Source organism: Furipterus horrens, unplaced genomic scaffold (assembly GCF_987537825.1).
Source record: "Furipterus horrens unplaced genomic scaffold, mFurHor1.1.pri manual_scaffold_6, whole genome shotgun sequence".
NCBI classification, from domain to species: Eukaryota; Metazoa; Chordata; class Mammalia; order Chiroptera; family Furipteridae; genus Furipterus; species Furipterus horrens.
This window is the reverse complement of record NW_028327176.1, coordinates 190578059-190599030: the sequence shown is the minus strand read 5'-3', so window position 1 is coordinate 190599030 and position 20972 is coordinate 190578059. Positions and strand designations below refer to the sequence as shown.

The 20972-nt window shown below is 48.0% G+C and overlaps 1 protein-coding gene across 1 annotated transcript in view; it reads right to left on the bottom strand.

Moving 5' to 3' along the window:
• Window positions 1-343: 343 nt before the first annotated feature.
• Window positions 344-20972, bottom strand: part of PACRG (parkin coregulated) — a 220762-nt gene continuing 200133 nt past the window's right edge. The window contains exons 3-5 of the mRNA XM_090280854.1: window positions 16685-16856; window positions 521-670; window positions 344-354 (exon numbers count right to left, since the gene is read on the bottom strand). Coding sequence (XP_090136980.1) covers window positions 344-354; window positions 521-670; window positions 16685-16856 — 333 coding nt within the window. The remainder of the gene's footprint in view (window positions 355-520; window positions 671-16684; window positions 16857-20972) is intronic.

Genomic DNA, 20972 nt, shown 5'->3' with positions numbered 1-20972 from the left:
AACAATACCATCAACCAGGTAGCTACAAATGATCTATTTCTCTACTTATTTTTTGGAAATGGAAGACCTCTAGTAGAACTCTCCAAATGACCTGGACCACATTTTAATAATATCGCTTTAAAAATTTATCTTCAATCAACACAAATTGCAGTTTTAACAGGAAGTATCTAAAGGTAGAATTACTATCAAAAGGAAGGACAAAGTCAAAACCGACTGATGTATTCCGAAACTACTAAAAATAACTTCCCCATAGAACTGTTGGAAGCTTACAGAACCGTTCCGATGCGTTGGTGCCTTTGTACGAAGCCGTACGTGTGCGCAGTAATAAATGAAATTGTTGGTTTTACTGTTTCCCTGGGGAGCAGGAGGACAGGAGGTGGGAGTTGTGCTATTTACAGTTCCAAATGGATGTCGGTTTATACGCAATAATAAATCCCAAATGGGCTGCTAATGAACTCCAGTTCAAACCTCTCCCCACTTTCAGGCCTTAGAAGGCACTCCGCCTTCTGGGGTGACTCACCGTTCATGTTCTTGAAGATGTTGAGGATGGGGAGGATCTGACGGTAGTACGGCACCAGGGCCTCGCCCACCATGTCAGCGGACACGACCAGATGCTGGAGGGCTTTGAGAGTGACGCACATGACCTGCCGGTTTCGCAGGTTCAAAGCATCTAAAAGGCAGGAAAAGGCGCATTAATTTCCGCCATGATCAGGCCGATCGCCTGGCAGGCCATTTAACTAACCCGTACTCTCTCGGTGACCCCCCAGGGGATGAGCCTCATTATTACAGCTTTGAATGGTGCGCTGTGGCCCTTAACGCTATGGACACCATCTTGTTGGGGTGCCGTTGGCCCTCCCACCTGGCAGGGATTCCTCACCACCCTGGAACAAGCAGCCCCTCTCTCTCACAGGGGGGCGGTGACGGACAGGACGCATGGAGGAGGAAAGATCCGTTAGCGTCGCTGGAGTGGAAGGGCGCCATGAAGGCTGACGACAGATATGTTCTAGTTAACAGTCCCCCCTACCCTGAAAACTGTTACCAAGAAACGATGATTCGTTTGGGAAGGGGGACTGTGTGGATGTGTGAGCAGAGGTAACAGACACCGAGATTGTTTTGGGTAGAAGTGGACACGGACGGACTGTTGACACTCGCAAGAACGCAGAGAAGAAAAGCAAAATCTATACGTTCAGAACTTCAAAAGGAATCTGCCGTAAATAACTACAAGAGACCGGAGAAATACAAAACGGTTCTAACGCACCCTTGCGAACGCTCAGTAACAAGCTGTCCCGTGGAGCGGGGACAGGAGACAGCGGCTTTCCGGGTGTTCCCACGCTAGCGGGGTCCGGAGGTGCCACGTGCTCCTTCCAGACGGAGAATTCAGAGGCCGCGGGCAGCACACTGATCACCGGCTGAATGAGCCTGGTCAGCAACCCCTCCGTTCCTCGGTCCCAGTTCCCTCGACACTGGGCACCTGTTACCGACTTTCTCAGAGGACTGAGCGTTGGGACGTTTGAATAGAAGGGTCATAGGAAGCATGCCTTACAGAACCTGATCGGGGGGGGGGGGGCGATAAATCGTGAGCTGTTTCAAGACAAAGTCAAAGGCTCTTATTTGTAAGATGTTCTACCTTCTACAAAAAAAAAAAAAAAAAAAAGTTGGTAATACCTTAAAGCAATGCCCTTTATGGAGGGACCAAAGGAACCCGGCTTCAGAAGGGGTGACCCCACGCTCAGACTTCCGTGGGGTGGTGCTGACTTCCTCCTCGAACCCCAGGCCACATTCCCAACATCCTGAGCCTTGAGAGCCCTTCAGATTCAGTTTGTTCTCAAGATAAGTTTCTGCCACAAATATCTCTTGGTCCGATGTTTCCCACGTGCAGTGATGCCGCAACTGGGTTCCCAGCCGACCGGGGTCAAATTCTGTTTCTCACACCTCATGTTCTTCACGCCGCCAAGGCTTCTTGCTCTGTGTAGTATCTCTTGAATTTATGTCCTCCTATCCATCCTCCCCTCCCCTCCTCTGGGTCTCCCCATCCTTCCTCCCCTCCTCTGGGTCTCCCCAGCCTCTCCTCCATTGCTCTGGTCTCTCCATCCTCACCTGTACCCCAACCTGCCTTCTCACACGGCTGCTGGATTAACCTTCCTAGAGCCTCTCTGATGACCTTGGCATCTGCTCAAAACATGGAGTCAGAGTCCCCCTGACTGCCTCCTGCAGAATGTGGTGCTCACTGGCTAGTCACACGGGTGACACTCGGGGCATGTTTGAGCCAACAGAGAACCCAAGAGTATAACGTATCATTTAGTGGTGGCTCAGCTATTTCCTCTAGAACCACAGACAAGTTTTTAAAAATGAAATGTGGTCAGTGTCATTTTCTCCAGCAACCAAAGCGGGGCTGGGGCACGGGGGCACCTCAGGGCAGCCCCTGCTCCTCGTGCCTCTGTGTTCTGCGTGGAGGGAGACACCAGTGCCACGAGCGGACGGGGCTCGGGGAGCCACCCAAATGCAACTACAGAACGCGGCTGCACGACGGCTCGTTGCTCCGGCATTCAGCAGCGCAGGGGCCCACGCCAGATGTGCACCCGGAAACACAACTGGAAACAGAAAGCTGTGATGCAGCCCTGAAGCCTCAGCCACGAGGGAAGTCACGGGCAGGCGTCAGAAAACCCCGAGAAGACGGGGAGGAAGACGGGCACGTGGAGATTCTCTCAACAAGCCTCGGGGTGGGGCGGGGCGGGGCTTTGTTTCTGATCGTACCCCAACTAAAACTTGCTTGGTCCTTTCTGGAAGTCAGGGGCGACTGAGGCCCGCGTGCTGATTTAGCTCAGTGTCAGAGGGGACTGGAGGCTGGCAGAAGCGTTGTCCCGGGGATTAGGGCCAGCGAACGTACTTTCGGAAGTCTACCAAGGAGTCTCCACCTGTTTGGGGTCGGGGCCACGCGGAGCTGTGATGGCTCGGGCACCGGCAAGCGGCACCCATGTACGGAGCACCTCTGGGTGCCAGGAACGAACCCGAGCACTTCCCATACACTGGCGTACTTAATCCTCAGTCACCAAATGCGTGCCGAGGAGGTGCTCTATGCCTGTCACCGTCCTAGGAACTGGAAATGCAGAACCGGACGAGACATACATGGCACTCAGCCCCCGGGGGCTGCGGAATGAAGAAGAAGAGACTGAGCACACACTGCGAGTAGGACAAGGACGCATAAGGAAGGCGGGGCATTCTGGCCAGTCTGGAGAGTAGGGACCGCTCACAGCCACAGGGACAGACCCCAGTCGTGCGCAGACGTTCCGCGGGTGAAGAGTGGCCCAGGAGGGACACGCTGGAGACTGCCCCCCTCGGAAGAAGGCGCCCTCCTTTTATCTGTCATGGCTCTGCTCTGGCTCACGTGGGTAAAGCTGCATTGCCTGATGTGTAACCGGAGCTCTGAGGAGCACAGTCGCAGTCCCCTAAGCGGTTGCATCATTGCATACGCGGTTTTCTTGGGGTCATTTAGGAGCGGCAGGAAGAAGTATGTAGATGTGTGTCGGTGCCTGAAAGGACAGTGAGGCTAGAGGGTCTTTTCCCAAGCTGAACGTTCCCTGGGTCCCACGGCGCCTTATCTACCAAACAGATTCGGATGTTTGCGATGCCGGGTTTCTGCCTCTTCTCTGTCCTCATCCTTCCCTCCGATCCCACTTCCTAAGAAGGACCCTTAGCCATGTCTTGCTGAATGTTCTATAAACTGCTTGGTGAAGATCAGACATTGAAACAGAACCACATGAGTGTGTTTTTAAATAGATACTCGAATAAATGTATAATTGAGTGCATTTAATTCTCACTACATTTTGTGGTTGGTTTGTTTTTCTTCCCAAGAAAGCCCTTCTGTTGGCACTGAAACATCATGAGCAGGAGAACTTGGTGAAGGTACCAGAAGAGACGGTGGCCTGAGCGGGCACGGAGCCTGGCTGGTGGTCGTGGAAAAGCTTCTGAGAGCCGTCGCGGCCACGCAGTGCTGCCTTGCCACAGTGGCCTTCTGTTAGGGGGTGCACGTCACACCCGCAATAAAACAGACTAGCCTGTCCTCGTCTACTGCCCATGCTAGAATTCTGCCAGATAGAATACACTGATTAAGGAGTACCCGTTTTATACATATGAGTGACAATCACATCAAACGTACATTGAGTAGCATTATGCCTGTATGTATAGCTAATCACTTAGGGATAAATCATTTCTCATTACAGCCTCTAATAATGTCTATTAGGAAATAATGACTTCATTCTACTACAACTCCTATAAATTAACATGGTGATGATAAATATTACATTATGGGATTGACAGTGACCGACAGGTACTGGGTTGGCCAAAAAGTCCATTACATTTTTTCTGTACGATGGCTCTAGTAGCGCTTAGCTGTCTTTAATTTCATTCAGAGCAATTTTGTTAGACTGCATCAAAATCGTTAAATTTTTGTGCAGCCATCTTAATATTGAAGATGGAAGAAGATAAGATATACAACATTTTTGGTATGTTATGCTGCATTATTTCAAGAGAGGTAAAAACACAAATGAACCACAACAAAAGATCTGTGCAGCGTATGGAGAAGGTGCTGTGACTGATCGAATGTGTCAGAGCAGTTTGTGAAGTTTCTGGTACTATTGACATCTTGGCCAAATAATTCTCTGCTGTGGGGCTTTCTCGTGCATTGGAAGGTGTTTAGCAGCCCCCTGGCCTCTGCTCCCTAGAAGCCAATAGTGGGAGGCAGCCGACATACTCAACATATCCAGATCAATAGTTATTGGTGAAAATGAAAAATGTGGCTTTTATTTTATAGAAAGAAACATAATGGACTTCTTGGCAAACCCAGTAAAATGCCTGAACTCTTACTCCTAATGGCCTGAAAAATGGGACCCCGTGTCCTAAGTGACCAGGGAAGGACTCTCCAACCTCGACAGCCATTGTGAAGTGCAGCCAGGGACGCACCAGAAAAGCCCCTTAATTCAGCCATGGGGGATTTTTTATATCGCCTATTTCCACTTCAGTTCTTCTATTTTTCTTCCTCATTCTCAGGGAATTAAGATATACCATTAAGCTGGAAGTCTTTTTGTCCTTAATATACCCATAGAATTAAATAAAATAGAGGGTTTTTTTCTGGGACAAAGTTCTTTTTTTTTTTTGAAAGTCTTTTCAAAAAGAATATGCCTCTCTAGCTTGAAAAACAAGAAATGTGTTTATTTTTGTGTTGGTGGTCCTGAAAGCTATTGTCAAGACTTACATGGGGACGTGGAACTCCAGATTTAAGGTTTTTGAAAAGGATCTTACATGAGAAACCTATTGATACTATAGATCAGCCAGTGGAACCTTTCTATTCAGAAAATTGGATTTCTGTTGTATTGCTTACTGCCTTCAAGAATAATCCACAAGGTAGACTTTTCCAATATATAGAAATTGCTGAAGAATAAGGAAAAATAATTTAAACTCAAAGTAGTAAAACATTCATCTTAGATTGTTATAAGTTACATGCATGATTTTCTCAAGTATAAAATCTATTATTGCTATAATTTTTGCAAAGTGAGAACATTTCCTACTATTAGATATGGTTCACTACTGTGGAATCAGGAAAAATGGAAATATTTCTCCTTCTTTTAATACTAGAAACACCAAAAAGAACACAAAAGAAAACAATTCTAAAAGATATTTTTGGTATATGCTACAAATGTTAACATCCTTGATATAAAAATAGCTTTCACAAACCCATAAAAGAGGAAACCTCCTACTTTAAAACTGGGCAAAGAATGTGACTGGATAATACACAAATTAATATATGCAAATGAGCAATGACTATTCTGAAATGCTCAACTTCAGTGATAATCCGATGAAATAAAGCACTATTTTATAATTTTGAATATCATGTTAACGGAAAGTGTTTACATTTTAAAAGCTTTGGGAAAAGAGGAGCCCTCGTAGACCCCATACCGTAGACCATCACCATCTTCCCAGAGCAACATGCATATGACCCGTGACCCCACAGTTTCACCTCCGGGCATTCGGTCTAATGGAGACAGCAGCTGAGCAGACAGATTGATAAGAGAGGGTGTCATGCGAACTTTTGTTTATAATTAGAAACAATCTGAGTGTTTTAAAAACAATGACTTATTTGAATAAAATCTTTTATATCCATACAATGGAAAATTATGAAGTTATTTAAGTCATCTAATAGAAAAATATTTTAATGGTAGCAAAACATACGATACAGGTGAGTAAAGAAGGAGGTAGTAAAGCATATTTTCACTGTAATCTCATGTTATAGAACAAAATGTAAGCATAAAATACTAGAAATTTACATATTTACATGCTAACAGTAGAGTTTATCTTTTCATAGGCATATGTAGACACAGGATTTTATTCCACTAAAAACCAAACTTTTTACACTGCTTATAAAAAAGTATGACTACCCTTGGCATATTTCCCCAAAAACATTATTTTTCATGATTATAACTTTATGTATGTTTAATGCAGCAGAATTTAAGCACCTCTCCTTTTTCTTTCTCAGTATTTTCTGGATTATTCTTAACCATATATATTTTGAGAAAAACTTTAAAATAATTTGGTCAGGTTAAAAATTCTGCTTGGTGCTTTGATTAAAATTCCAATTAATTTAGAGAATAATTTTAGGGAAAATTATCGTCTTTACTAATAAACCTTTCCATTAGAAATATATATCTCTTCAATTTTTCTTATTTTTAATTAAGCTGCTTGGAATAGCTTCATAGTATTTTTCATGTAGATTTAGCATAGTTCCGTGAGATTTACACAAAAGAATTTTATATTTTGTTACTATTTGAGTAAGATCATTTTATCCCAATATGCTTTCTAAAAATATTGATAATAAATGTGTAAAAGCACATTATTTTTGTATACTTGTTTATAACTGTGAACTTACCTAATTCCCTTACTGGTTCTAATTGTTTTTAAGCAAATTCAGCTGTATTCTATCACAAATATGAAAAATTTGCTAAATTGATCTTTGCTGTCTAATTATTTTCATCACATGAAAGAGGTCAGGTTTTCTTTAAAAATATATATTGTGTTGTAATGTTATGAGCAGACACTTTAGTTTTTCACTCATTCTTACTTCTTTTTCTTAAATAACTGATTTTTATTTTATTGTGTAAAATTTAGATGTAATATATTGTCATTTAACCATTTTAAGTGTACAGTTCAGTGGCTTTAATTACATTCACAATGTTGCACAATGATCACCATTATCTATTTCTAAAACTTTTCCATCATCCAGAACAGAAATTCTACACCATTAAACAGAACTCCCCATTTCCCTGCCCTCTGGCCCCTAGTAGACTCTAATCTGTTTTCTATCTCTATGAATTTGCCTATAATAAATGTCTTACAGTATTATTTTTCGGAAGTTAAAATATTTCATTAATATCAGGTTGGTGCAAAAGTAATGCCTGACTTTTTTAAAAGAAACTTTTAGATAGTATTTATTAAATTTCTGCGTCTTCTTATAATTTTTTTTGATGTCACAGTGACTAATGTATACCTTATTTTTTCAGATTATCGAAGTATTGTTCATAATATTTGGTTTATTCAAAAATAGTGCTATACATAATAACTCAAAAATTATTCTGTTGATTATTTTACTCTCTGGTTACCAATTCAACACAGGCCAATTTCCATTTTTTCTTCACGTGTAATTTCCATGTACTTATATTATCTTCATATAAAGATTTGTCTCTGCCCCGCAGTCACCAAAACATATGTTCATATGTGAGTGTCCACACTGACTGTCGCTGGCATTGGGCTGTCCACACTCTTTTGCCTGAATCCTTTGGGATGGAGTGTGCCTTTATGTCACTTGTGACCTGTTTAAGAGTATGGTGCAAAAGTGATGTCCGACTTTTTAAAAGAAAGCTTTAGATAGTACTCATTAAATTTGTGCCTCTTCTTATAATTTTTTGATGTCACAGGGACTACTTTATACCTTATTTTTTCAGATTATCAAAGTATTGTTCATAATCATCTGCAATGTTTGCACCCATGGTTGTCCCATCTAAAGACCACAGTAGAAATGCTCTACTCTATGAGTTTCATGAAGGTGCCGATGCAAGTCTAGCAGCCAAGTCTATTCAGGACGCTTATGGGGACGATGCAGTGACCCAAAGAAGTCACATGAGGTGGTTTTCCCATTTCCGAAGTGGGGATTTCAGTTTGAAAAATGAGCCAAAAGAGGGTCATCCAGAAACACTTGATTCCGAAGTGTTGGAAGCTGCTGTCACAGAAAACCCCACCGTTACCTCCAGGGAATGTGCAGAACAATGTAACGGAGCCCACACGACTGTGCTACACCAACTGAAGAGGATCGGGAAGGGTTCAGTGGCTGGGAAATGGGTCCCACATGAACTGTCTCCAGAGAATCTGCAACAGCGTGTTGCCTGTTGTGAATCATTGCTTTCGCGACCCCTTCAGGCACCATTTTTAGGTCAGCCTGTTACAGGTGCTGAGAAGTAGGTCCTTTACCATCACGTTAAATGCCACCGATCGCGGATCAGTTCAGGAGGAAGAAGAGTTCACCAACCAAGAGGAGGACTTCATCCAGAGAAGATCATGTTGAGTGTGTGGTGGGATATGGAAGGAACTGTCCATCACGAACTGTCAGACAACAATCAAACCATTGCTGCTCATCTTTACTGTGAACAACTTCATCGTCTGAAAGCAGCTTTGGACCAAAAGCGACCCTCCTCTGTCAACAGGAAGGGTGTCATCTTCCATCACGGTAACGCTCGTTCTCACACAGCTCGACTCCCCAAAAACTTCTTGAAGGAGCTTGGCTGGGAAATATTGCTTCATCCTTCACACTCTCCTGACCTTGCTCCTTCTGACTGTCCCTTGTTTCGGGGACCACAGAGCCATTCTGACGGCCTCAGGTTGACATCAGGAGAAGAGGCTGAAAATGAGTGGATTCATATTTTGCTTCAAAACCTAAAGAACTTTACAGATGTGGCATTTATAAGCTAGCTGACAGATGGAATGGGGTTCTAGAAAGCAAAGGAGGTTACATTAACAAATAAATATTTTCATAATCATGGGCTTTTTCATTTTTAAAATAGACCTCGGAATCAGACGTTATTTTTGCACTGATCTTACATTTGAGGCTGGGGGCCCACCGTCATGTTAGGTGAGTTAGAGTGAAGTGAATACACATTTTGCTAGCCCAGAGCCACTAACCATATAATGTTAAATCACAGAACAGTAAAACCAAACTATGTTTTCAACGAAACGTAGGTTTTGAAATTACAGAAATGTTTCTCCTCCCCAAACAGAACTCAATGCTGGACAAACAGACACGGGGTAGGCTGAGTTCTCACTTTCCTGGAGAATTAAAACACTGCAGGTCAGCTCAGTATTACACACGTGGGGTGAGCCTCTGATAGGGGTTCTAATGTTTTCTTTAACCCGTTGTTTTCTAGTAAGTTTTCCGCGAAGAAGCATTGCTTTTTCTCTCATCCCATCCAGAAAGGCACCATCTTTATGCAAAATCAGGATTTTTCCACGAAAGCTCTGTCATTACAAGTGGAAACCTTTTTCACTTTTTTGTTTTATAGACAAGAACATAGTCTGCCTTTTGGACCACTGAATACAAGTGAGTATTTAATGACAGTGTTTGGCCTTTGCTTTCATTACACAGTTAGTTTTAAGAATGAAAGTGCTCAGTTACCAAAAAGGTCTCAACAGTTCAGTCATGACGTGATCGATGTAGAACTGACAGCTCCCTGGACAGAAAGGGGCCTGAAGAACAGGACACCCCACACTCTCCTGCCCAGCCTCATCGCACCCAAGGCCAGGTCTGTGTCTGCTCTCATGCGCATCGAGCATCTCTAACAGTGGCGGAGAGTAAACTGATCCATACCCTGCTTTGTCCAGAAGCAGAGTGGGGTTGTGTCTTTGGGGCACCCCGCGCCCCTGTCCCTAGATTGCTGGCTCAGTTCAGCATGAAAGAGTGGGGAGACAGATGGGATGATGACCAACGGAAGGAGACATCCGTTCTCAGAACTAAACCACGTGATGCTGCTTCTCCCAACGGTGGCCCCACGTCTGCCCTGGGCGAGGAAAGGCGTGTGCGCTTCCCGCAGCTTTGACCCAGTAGAAGGAGTGAACGAGGAAGGTTGTAACATACACGGGCTCGTACGAAGGCGGAGCGTTGAGCAATATGCTGCCAAGTAGTAAAACGGGCAAATGCGCCAGTTTCCAAGAAAGAGAGCCCCCTTCTTCCCTACAGAAAGAGTCTGAGAAACTACACACGGCTAAGCCTGACATCAACATCTGGTCCGATTCTGGGATTGATGAAGCAAGGGACCCGAGGCCTCCCAGGAAGCCAGCATGGGGACAAAGGGCCCGAGCGAGCTCCCGGGGCCAGGCCAGGCCAAGCCTGCCGTGCAGTCTGACGAGCTCACGCGGGTGTGACTTCACAAACGACGCCGGCAAGGCACCTGGCGAGACTCTCGTGTTGGCGAGAGGCAGGAACGGTCGAAGAGTCAGGCTTCTTCTCCTTGGACCCTGTAAGCACTTGAACCCAAGCCGCACGTACCGATGGTTTGGCGCCACCCTGCCCAGCCCCCCCTGGGGCCCGGTGAGGCGTGTCCTTGACCCAAGTCCGTTTCCCATGTGAGGGATTAAGCAAACCTAGCTCTCTAGGACAACTTGAATCCGTTTTCTTTTTCACGTTTTGTAACTAATATATACTCTCTTCCCATCGTTTCAGAACGAATTAGATATTTTCTTCTCAAATTAAAAATCATTACTACTTTTTACAGTTATTATCGCTTTTAAAAGAATTTACCGGGAAAACCTCAAGGTCTATAAATAAAATGATTAGACCACGGATGAAAGATAACTCACTTCAGTCGTACGAGCTCCTATCTAATTGAATAGAATTCTGGAAACAATTTTTGTATTACGATGCGGGCCCTCATATTTTATCCTTGTTTGGTATATATTTTTTCCATCGGGTGTTCTTTAACAAGAATGTTTTGCTTTTGAAAATGTTATTGTTCACGCTGCTTCAGCTGTGTCTGTGCATGTTTGTCCTTTCTAGCTGGGTGACCTCAACTCATTAGAGCTCTCCTAATGAGGCCACTGTCGCACGCGCTGTTTGTAGGTCAGCCATGTTCCTGGGGTATTTTTCAGTGGCCGGGGTCACCTTGCCTCCTGGCTGACCGCCGCACAAACGCGTGCGGCTGCTCAAAGAATCGCTTGCGAGAATGTAGACAAATAGAGAAAAATTTACTCTCCCCACTTTAGTAATTTCTCCAATAAATGGAAAGCATCATAGAATTATACTCTTTATGTGTCGTTTCACATTAGGAATTCTTTCGAGACAGTTTTTCTATACCACGCACTTCAGCGGCAAGCCCAGACGGCATGCGCGCTTCTGATGGTAACGTCCACACTGATTCATCACGGGCGGCGGCTCTGTACCGGGCGGAATTAATGCTGCCAATATTTCGGTGCGCCTGCTGGGTACTAGCCAGCACGTTAGATGCTGTGGAATGAGCGACTTTCTAACATCAGGCTCTGAATGGCACGAGAGGAAGATGTTAAGTTCCGTGGGGGCGGGAAGAAGGCGGGGGAGAGGACCGGGGGTGAGGGGCGGGAGGGAGGGGGGAAACAGAACAGGGCCTGCAGGAAAAGCCTTACAGGGGCTCAGCCTGAAGCTCCCTTAATGGCAAGTGTTGGACAAAGTGAGATCGGGTACCCCTGGAAGACAGCAAAGGGGTGGGATGAGGAGACCACAGAGCAGGTGCTGTGGCGCGGTGTGGCCAGAGCACAGCGCGCACAAAGGAAACAGTAAGAAATAAAGCCCAAAGCTTTGACCGGCAGCCAGGTATTTAGTGAGAGACCTTGAACGTCATGCCAGAGAATTTAAAGTCAGCAGAAATCGGATGGGATGCTGTCCTTGAAAGGTGAACGTGCCCCAGGTAGGGTCGTGAGTTGAAACGCTTTCCCACTAAGACCTAATGTGTGTGTCCTGGGGCAGAAGGAAGTAGTAAAAGGTGTCAGAGGAGAGGGTTCTGGGCTAGCAGAGCAGGTAGAACACTAGAGGATGAGGGTCCCGGGAGGCAGAGACACACAGGAGGTGACCCGAAGGCCCGCGAGAGGACCCTGCCCAGCTGACCTCTGAGCACTGGGCACAGCAGAGCTGGCCCGCCGGTCCCAGAGGATGAGCAGAAGCTGGAAGCGAAAGAACATCAGCCGCGGTCCACAGACAAAGGTGGGAGTTGATGTTTCAAAGGTTAATTGTCTGTCAGAATTAGAACTGACCTTCTTCAAAAGAATATAATAGAATTCAGAGACTCTCAAATACATCATTCCTAATGTCCGCGGTGCGATCATGTGTTCTGGGCCCCGTGAGATGGGATGGGCCTTGTGCCAGGTCTGGCCGAGGACCGCGGAAGAGCAGGGAAATGTGGTGCCATCCGGGAGGAGCATTTCTTTGCCGCAGAGACCCTCGTGAGGTCTGGTTTCCCCTGCTGCTGTGGCCAGTGGTGTGGGACAGCTAGGTCCTGAAGCCACAGCAGCGAGTGGAGACCTCTGCCACCTGCCCCAGGCAGGGGCCACATGACAGGGACACCTTTATTCTGACTCACGCACTGCCTTAAGGTTTGACTGCGGAGGGTGGTTGGCACTGCAGCAGGACCTCGCCAGTTCTGCTCAATAAAGCCCCCTTTGTCACACGAGGAGAGTTCTCCTCTAGCCTTCGTTGGTTTTAAAAACACAAATGTGTAAAAATGAGAAATGTCTGGCCGTTTTAGTCCAGACTGCAGCAGAGGGGTGGAGGGACAAGGCACCTTTAGAAAAATAAAGAAAACTGTGGGCCCGCTGATGTTATAAACATTAGGAAAATAACATTCATGTGCTAGATCCTGAAATACTTGAAAAAACAGTATACATTAAGCAGACAAAATGAGGGGTGATGATCAATGCTGAGAACACAAGCCAAGGGAAGTGATGGCGTCACAGCAGGTGTGTGATCCACAGAGGATAGTATGTGATCACAATGGTGTTAACAACAGATTATTGATTTAATTGCGATACGGCTATTAAAGGATGCGGGGGGGGGGGGGGGCGAAGGTGTGTCTGGGGAACAGAGACACTTCCTGTCACTAGTCAGTGACTGACGGTCCACACAAAACCCATATGGCTGGGAACAACCAGAGAGTGGGAACAGTCTCTCAAAGAAGTCCCCAAGTGAAGTCTTTCCTTCCCTTGAAATTCATGATTATTTCTCCCATTTATTTGTGGTTATAACAGACGATTGATGTGGTTATTTTTTGTCATATTTTTTTACAAGCTACCTTGGCATTTTTAAAAACGTTATTGCCTTCCTCAGAGTGTTTAATTCTTCCTTCTCTGGTACCGCATAAACTGGGCGTTAGAAATTCAGCGTCTCGGGTCCACTGCACACCTATGAGGTGGAAGCTGCCTTTTCCCAGGGTCCACAGAGGATCCGTGTGCACCGTGAAGTCTGGGGAGCGGTGCCTCAGACCAGCGACTTCCAACCAGTGTGCGCAAGAGTGTTTAAAACACGCAGTGTCTGACTCTTTAGTCAGGGACACTGACCTCTTTTCCCTTAGATGATCAAATAAGAAAATGGCGACAGCCAACACAGCAATTGCCAGCCGGTGTGAGTGAATCAAAATTAAACCTAATTTTTCTATCAGATCAGCAAGAAATATATTTTCTGGTGTGCCACTGAATTTTAGTAATTCGTTTGCTGTGCCGTGAGGTGGGCCAGGTGGAAAACCACTGCTCTGGACAGCAGGCTGTGCGCGCTGGGTGGGTGGGGACCGTGGGACTCGGAGCTGAGGGTCAGGGAGCGGAGGCGGGTCTGGGATCTCGCTGTGTCCTGGCTGGAGGCGCCCTCTCCGTCCATAGGCAGATGGCCCCTCGAGACTGGACCACTGTGTCTCAGTGTGAGGTCATGGTCCACATGGAGGGTCATCACAGTTACGATTTCATCCGAATATTTTTATCAATATAAGCCAATCCTCTTTACACACTTGAAACTTTTTTTACATTAAATTCTGTGTTTCTAAAGTTAAAATTACGTTTCCTCACTCCAGCATGATCAGCCTTGGAATTACTTCATATCAAGCCCCGGTTCTAGAAACAGACAGGCAGCGCACCCCCGGTCTCCGCCTCGCAGGGAATTTATACATTTTGCTTTGCTTCATAGATCCCAGTTAGAATTTGAGGAGAGCTGTTGAAGAACTTGGTAACTGGTGACGAAAAGGGGAACTTTTGCCCCTGCAAGAGAGGCAAAGGGGTGCTAGTGGTACCTTTGGAAACCAGGCGCACACACATCTGTTCCATGGAGTCCCCACTGTGTGCATCGGCCGGCTTCTAGCGCAACGAGCCTCACTCCAGACGCCCCCTGAAAGGGCCGGCTGATGCACAGAATGCGCGGCTGGGCCTGGGCCTAGGCCTGGTCTTCACAGCGAGTCAGTCTTCCTTCCCGGGAAGCACGTGGCTTTTAGCGATGCAAACAGACCGAGAGGAAACACGCCAAGTCACGTGCAGGGACAGTTCACCGCATGAGCTTCCATTGCTCTGGAACCTTAAATCATCCCATTCACATCCAATGTTCGCTGAGCGGTCCTACTTACTGAGTTCTGAGTGGCGGTTCCCCAACCAGCAGATGGCCCCTGGAACGTGTCTGTGGTCAATCTTGTCCCTAGAGCACGCTGCTTCCTCGTAACTCACTGACGTGTCTTCTAAGCACAACACGAGCAAACGTGGACGTCAGTTCACCTTGGCCTGCAACCCCCGAATCTGGTATGTCTTTAATGTAAACAGTAACATCGAGACATTCCTTAGAGCTCTCTTCCTGCCGCTCGCTGTTTCCCACGGGCCCTCACGGGAAGGCTGCAGAGAGGGCGGGGACCCCAATGCGAGCCGTTTAAGGAAAAGAACAGACTTCGGTGTGGCTGTTTCGATGGGTGCAGGAGGAAGAGGACAGTGGGGAGAATATTCGGGGCCATCTTGTTTTTAATTAATGAAACTCGCGCATCGTCCTTTAGAAAATGTAGCGTTGCAACTGGAGCTCAACCTATGGGAGAGCGGTGACCTGTCGGAGCAAGTCCCATTTGGAAGCGGTTTTCACATGGCCCAGCGCTGTCACACTTCCTGAAGGCCAGCCTCCCCCACCCCCGCCCTCAGCTGCCCTGCAAGGGAAGGAGACAGGTTGTTAACAAAGCCGCTTTGAGGGTCCTTTCTCTGTCCCTGCTAATTGTCACAGCAGGTGGCACGGTGCTTTCCTGTGGCTTCATAGCCTGCTCTGGGGGAAATCTGGAAGGTCAGCTGCAGATCTCTCACAGGGTCTCAAAGACACGAGAGCCGGTTTCCAAGTCCATTCAGTTTGAACCGTGACAGCGAAGTGTCCCAAGTCTAGACTTCTGGTGGCGTTAATTCAAATCAATAAAAAGGAGTCCACGGAGAAAATGAAATGCTCCAGACTGCGGGAAATGGGCCTGTGGGGAGCTGTGTTTTTCTTGTTTTCTTGTCAAACCCCTTGGAAAGAGCACCCCGAGACAGACAGGGTGGGGTTCCCCCAGATCCTCAGGGACTAGGCAGGCGCCTTGTCAACCATCCTGGGAGGAGGTTCGTCCTGGAGTAGGGACCCAGGCAAATTTGGGGTGGGTGACACAGGGACCTGCTCATCCCCAGGTAGCCAGGGCTGGAAGTGCCCATAGCAAGGGGGTGAAATGCCTGGGCAGCTCTGGCTGGGAGAGTGGGGCAGGTCCCCCACCCTGCAGGTGCTCAGGGGCACCAACCTCTGCTGCGGATCAGCAGCAGTGCTGTAGGTGGGCCATGCCGGTGCCGCAGAACCGGGGGCTCGATGGTTGGCCGTTGGGACTTGGGGAGAGAGGCCAGGCTGGCTGTCCCCTCCCAGAGCCCTGTCCCAGCAGGTGGCCCTGTCACAAGTCACAAGTGTCAGCAGCAGCTGCAGCAGCCGGCTGTGGGGACTGGACGGGAAGTAACCGTTAGAGGCCTCCTCCCTGGACAACGAAGCCTCAGAAACGGCTCGGAAAGGGGGCGGCGCAGACAGCTCGTCCGGGGCTGGGAGCACCTGGCCACGGGAAGGAAGCATGACCTCACTGAGCGACGAGCGACAAAGCTGGTGACGGGTGTACTCAAGGGTCCCCACGAGTCACCTGTCATCGATGAAAAATTTCAAGTACTCAATAACATCAGCCTTTTCTCCATCCCAGATTTTTTTTTTCCGTAAAATTATGAATTCTACTACCTGGAAGATACCAAACGTAACTGTGCTTATTCTGTCATTTAAAAGTTAAAGGACCCGAAAGTTAGTGGCAACGCACGCACACACAGACTCCCCCTCACGTACTTCTGCGTGTGTGGATTCGTGCTGGTAAGGCGTCACCGCTGGGGGTGCCTTTACATCAGCGCAAACCCCGCGCAGTTGGGGTGATTCAGGGGGCGAAGCCGCCATGCGGCACTGGTGGTGGATTGTACTGGGAGACTTGGGGCGTGCGGCCCCACACCCCAATTTATGAGTACCCCGGCCAGGCGGGAGCCAGCCCCAGCCTGCTGTCCGACTGCCCGATGAGCGACGGGTCCCCCCGCAGTCCCAGCAGGCCAAGGGGCGCTTCTGCACCTGTGCACTTACTTTTTATCGGGATGATGAGCTGTGGGATGACAGGAAGGATCTTGTTCCCCCCGTGTTCCAGCATGTCGTGGACTCCTTGCCGGGCAAAAAACTCGTAGGGGAAGGTCATCTCGCAAAGCCCGTCAAAAAACAGAGGCAGGTAGTGGTGATAGTCCAGCCTCTCGATCTCTACCTGGAAGGACAGAGAGACAGAGAGAGGGTCCCATGAAGACCACGCTGGGGCCGCGCAGCCGGGCCAGCGAGGAGGCTGCCACCAACGCGGGACCAGGAAGTTCCCCCGAATTTCGGAGGCCTCCGCTAACCAATTCCCCTGCCATCCGCCCTAAATCTGTCGTCAGGCAGGCCGAGGCTCGGCATGATTGTAACCGTCTGCTGAGAAGTCCTGCGTCTCCTTCCTCATCGTCTTTCCCATAACCAGTGGTCGTCACGGTCCGACCGCACGTAAGCACGGCTCTGGGCGCGGCGCAGCGCTTTGCCTGCTTCCCCGGACGCCCCATCGGAGCTGTTGTTTCTAATGAGCTTATCGCTGCAGCGGCGTGCCCCTCCCGTTTCACATGTGTGTTTTCATGAACTCAAACGCTTTTTGAAATAAAAGCAATACGAGAAAGGATGAAGGAAGAGAAACGAAGAGGAAGCAGCTGAGAAACAGGAAAAGTGAGTAAGAGGCTGAGAGAGATGGAGAAAGAAGATTAGGTCGGCCTTGCGCTCCTGCAGTTCCCTGACCGCAGCAGCCCCCCCACCCCCCCCAAATGCTCTTCTTGTGGGTTCTGTGTGACCCGTTGATCAATTACCGGGCACACCCGGTAGCACCGCAGCTCGGCTGCCTGAACGGCGGGGTCCCCATTTGCCATTGCGGTTTGAGGGCTGAGGTCACACGCGCCTCTCAGCACTGCCGCCGGGGGAAGTGTTTCCACGCGGCCCCCTTTCTCCCTGCGTGCCTTCTAGGGTTCCCCTATGGTCACTGCGGTGCTGCTCCGCGGATGCATCTGGCCTTGGCCTTGGGAAACCCTCGTGCCTCCCATTGCCAACCCGGAGCGTTTGTGGGCCCGTTTCCCGTCTTTTCCTTCCTTCCTGGCCCCTGCGCCGGGTTCCCAGCTCTGCACAGTGTGCTGCCTGCCTGCGCCCCCGTTCTCCCCCACCCCACGCCCCGCCCTCTCCCCGCGGTCCCTTTCACCTGGCCGCCAGCCACCTTCCCTGCGGCTAATGCTCCAGGGCCTTTTCTGTTCCCATCAGCGCGCTCAGCTGACTCCGTGAAGCCGACTTTTCTCAGCCTCCTGACGCCACACCGCCCGCACTGGGGCCCCTCCTGGGTCACCTCCCTTCGAATCCTGGGTTCCATCTATCAGCGAACCGGGAGGTTCTGTCTCCTCACAAGTTCGCACGCCATTCACGCCCGCCATGAGGCCACTGTCGGCTTAGTGTAAGCCTGCGGCTTGCCTTACCGGGGTGACGGCGACGGCCCCCAGACGGCTCGCTGTTCCAATGCCTTTCTGCTTCTGTTCCGCACCCCCGCGTCCCCACGGTGGTCCCACCAGGGCCTCCCCGGCCGTCCTGTTTCTGCGCGGCTCCCACGCCTCCTGCCAGCACTGTCCTCTGGAGACACCCTGCCTCCTGTTCCCACACCGTCTGCCCCCCCAGGCCTCCTTGGGGACTGTCCCGGGGGGCACGGGGCCCCTCGCCCCCGCCGCACAGTCGCTGGCGCGGCTTTGAACAAGACCTCAGTTCAGGGAGGCCCCCTTCTCGCTGCCTGCTGCCCGTCGGAGCTTCTCCGTGGCCCCGATCACTTACTCACGGCGGTTCCACAGGTTCTGCTGCTCACGGAGCCTGTCCTCGCCCAGAAAGGGGGTTGCACATCACAGGCGCAGGCTCCGTGAGCACAGGTCGGGTTTTAATTCTGACCTTTTGGATCTGTTCCTCGGCTAAGGAACAATGGCCAGACGATAGGTGACCGTCCCTGGGCCTGCCGCTGGGGCCCCGGCAGCCCGTGCAGAGGGCCTGGGGCCGGGCATTGGCCCTGCAGTGTGCAGGGGCGTGTGAGTCTCCACACAGGTGAGTATCTGCACACACGGCGCCACTCTCCCCCGTCAGGGTTACCATGACCGTGCGCATTTCAGGAGTTTCAGGAATATTTAATAGATTATCGCCATGGGCTTCTTGGGGCTTCTAATCACCCCCATTTCACTGGAAATCAAAGAGGACTCGATTTTCTATTCTGTTTACTTTTATGACTTAGGAGGAAGAGTTTCTCTTTTCATGGTACCATAAAAAGCAAACTTATGAATGTCCATAAATAGTATATTGGGTACTACTAATATAAAACAATTTTTTAAAAGATTTTATTTTTAGAGAGAGGAGAAGGGAGGGAGAAAGAGAGGGAGAGAAACATCACTGTGTGGCTGCCTCTCATACACCCCCAACTGGGGGCCTGGCCTTCAACCCCGGCATGTGCCTTGACTGGGAATCGAACCAGCGACCCTTTGGTTCTCAGGACAGTGCTCAATTCATTAAGCCACACCAGCCAGGGCTAAAACTTCTTTTGCAAGTCTAGATTATGAGTAACCTGAGAGTAAAAGCAGAATCTGAGGAGGAGAGCGGTGAGGAGACTGACTGCTGGCATGTGCGTGTATTTACCACGTGGTTACCATGGGCCCTTAGAGCTCTCTGAGATTGCTGGCTTTCTCTGTTCACTTCAATTTATAAAAGGTCATTTTAATTGCTTGTTTAGTAATAAGTGTTTTAAAAGCTGTTTTAAATTATTTTGATGTTAACTAATTTTTAAGCAAATGTTACACTCCACATGTCTTCAGCATGACCATGAAAATAGTACTTTTCAAACTTCATAAAATTTGGAAATCTTTCTTTAAAGTTTATACAAAAAATCCAGAATTAAAAGAACGCGAGGTGAAGTGGGACCCCGAGCAGGGGCTGGTTCGGACGTGTCAGCCAAAACTACGGGGTGATAAACTGATCAACGAGGACTTGGAGATTCGCTATTTTAAAAGCATCAAATACTTTCATTCTCTTTTTATAAAAAGGATTTCTCTTTTTATAAAAAATAGCTTCTATAACTTTTTAAAGATCATGTAAGTATCTACAAGTTGATCTCTAAATCTTACGGTGACCTTTGGTCAAAAGCAATAAAACTCTAACATGACCTAGGCTATCAAATCTAACATTTAGTCCCCATAACAAATGTGTAAGGTTATAATGTCATACTGAAAGGTCAGGAGCACAACGAGATGAATGGTTTTCATAAAAAAATCTCAAATCAGAAGCTTATTACACTTCCCATATCCTTGCTTCAACCAGCAAATGAGGTCTCATTGGCAACACCTGTTATTCCGGCTCCCAGAATGATTCCGAGGCCCGTTCTCAGCGCTGCGATCAGAAAAAGTGTACTTGTCTGTGAATGCACAATGGTCCCATTTGGACTTGTTATGACATTCATAGGATAAAACTTTAACTCATTGCTTTTCAACTGTCAAGGCAGCTTTGGATTTACTGCCGGAGGCCTTACAAATTACACGGGCCTCAAGCTCTGTCTGCAGAGGGTGCATGACATGTTTCAAACATGGATACACTACTACTTTTCTAATGTGTTGAATGGGATTGTGATGAGTAACTGGAAATCATTTGTCACTTTACATTTCCTCAATGATTTGGAACACACAACTAAAATCATGTAATATTAGTACATGAGATTTTTCAGTCTAAAAACATGACTTAACATAAAAATCCTCTTTAGTGTCAAAAAGGAAGAGATTCCAGGCAGAATCACAGGCAAGGATTATGTGGATCCTAAAACTGCTATAAAAATCTTTAAAAAAATGTATTTGATGAAAGGCTGAGGTCAGGAAACCCTCAGCTGCTAGAGATAAAGACAATACCCAGAGTCACAGAGTGAGCTTGGGGGAAAGTCTGCGGCCCCAGAGAGGAGCAGCTGCAGGCCTGACTGTAAGACTGTGGCTGAGGTTTTGATGTCTCAGGAGTTCAGATAAAGAAGGAATTTGGCCAGAGAGGGGGTTCAGCCAACCCCCTTTGTACAGCTGGGCCACCTGCAGGGCTGTCCCGCCAATGAAAAGGGGGCCAGAAAGTCTCTTCCCACGAGTTTGCAGGCACAGAGAAAGAGGCAGATGTTTGACGAAGCTCTCAATGGGAAAACTCTCCCAAGACACAGAAACCCACAGCAAATCTAAGGTCAAGGAAGGAAAAGAAAACACTGTTCCCAGACTAGAGCAGGGTAACGTGTTATTTTTTAACGCATCGATAACACTTGCATAATGTAGTT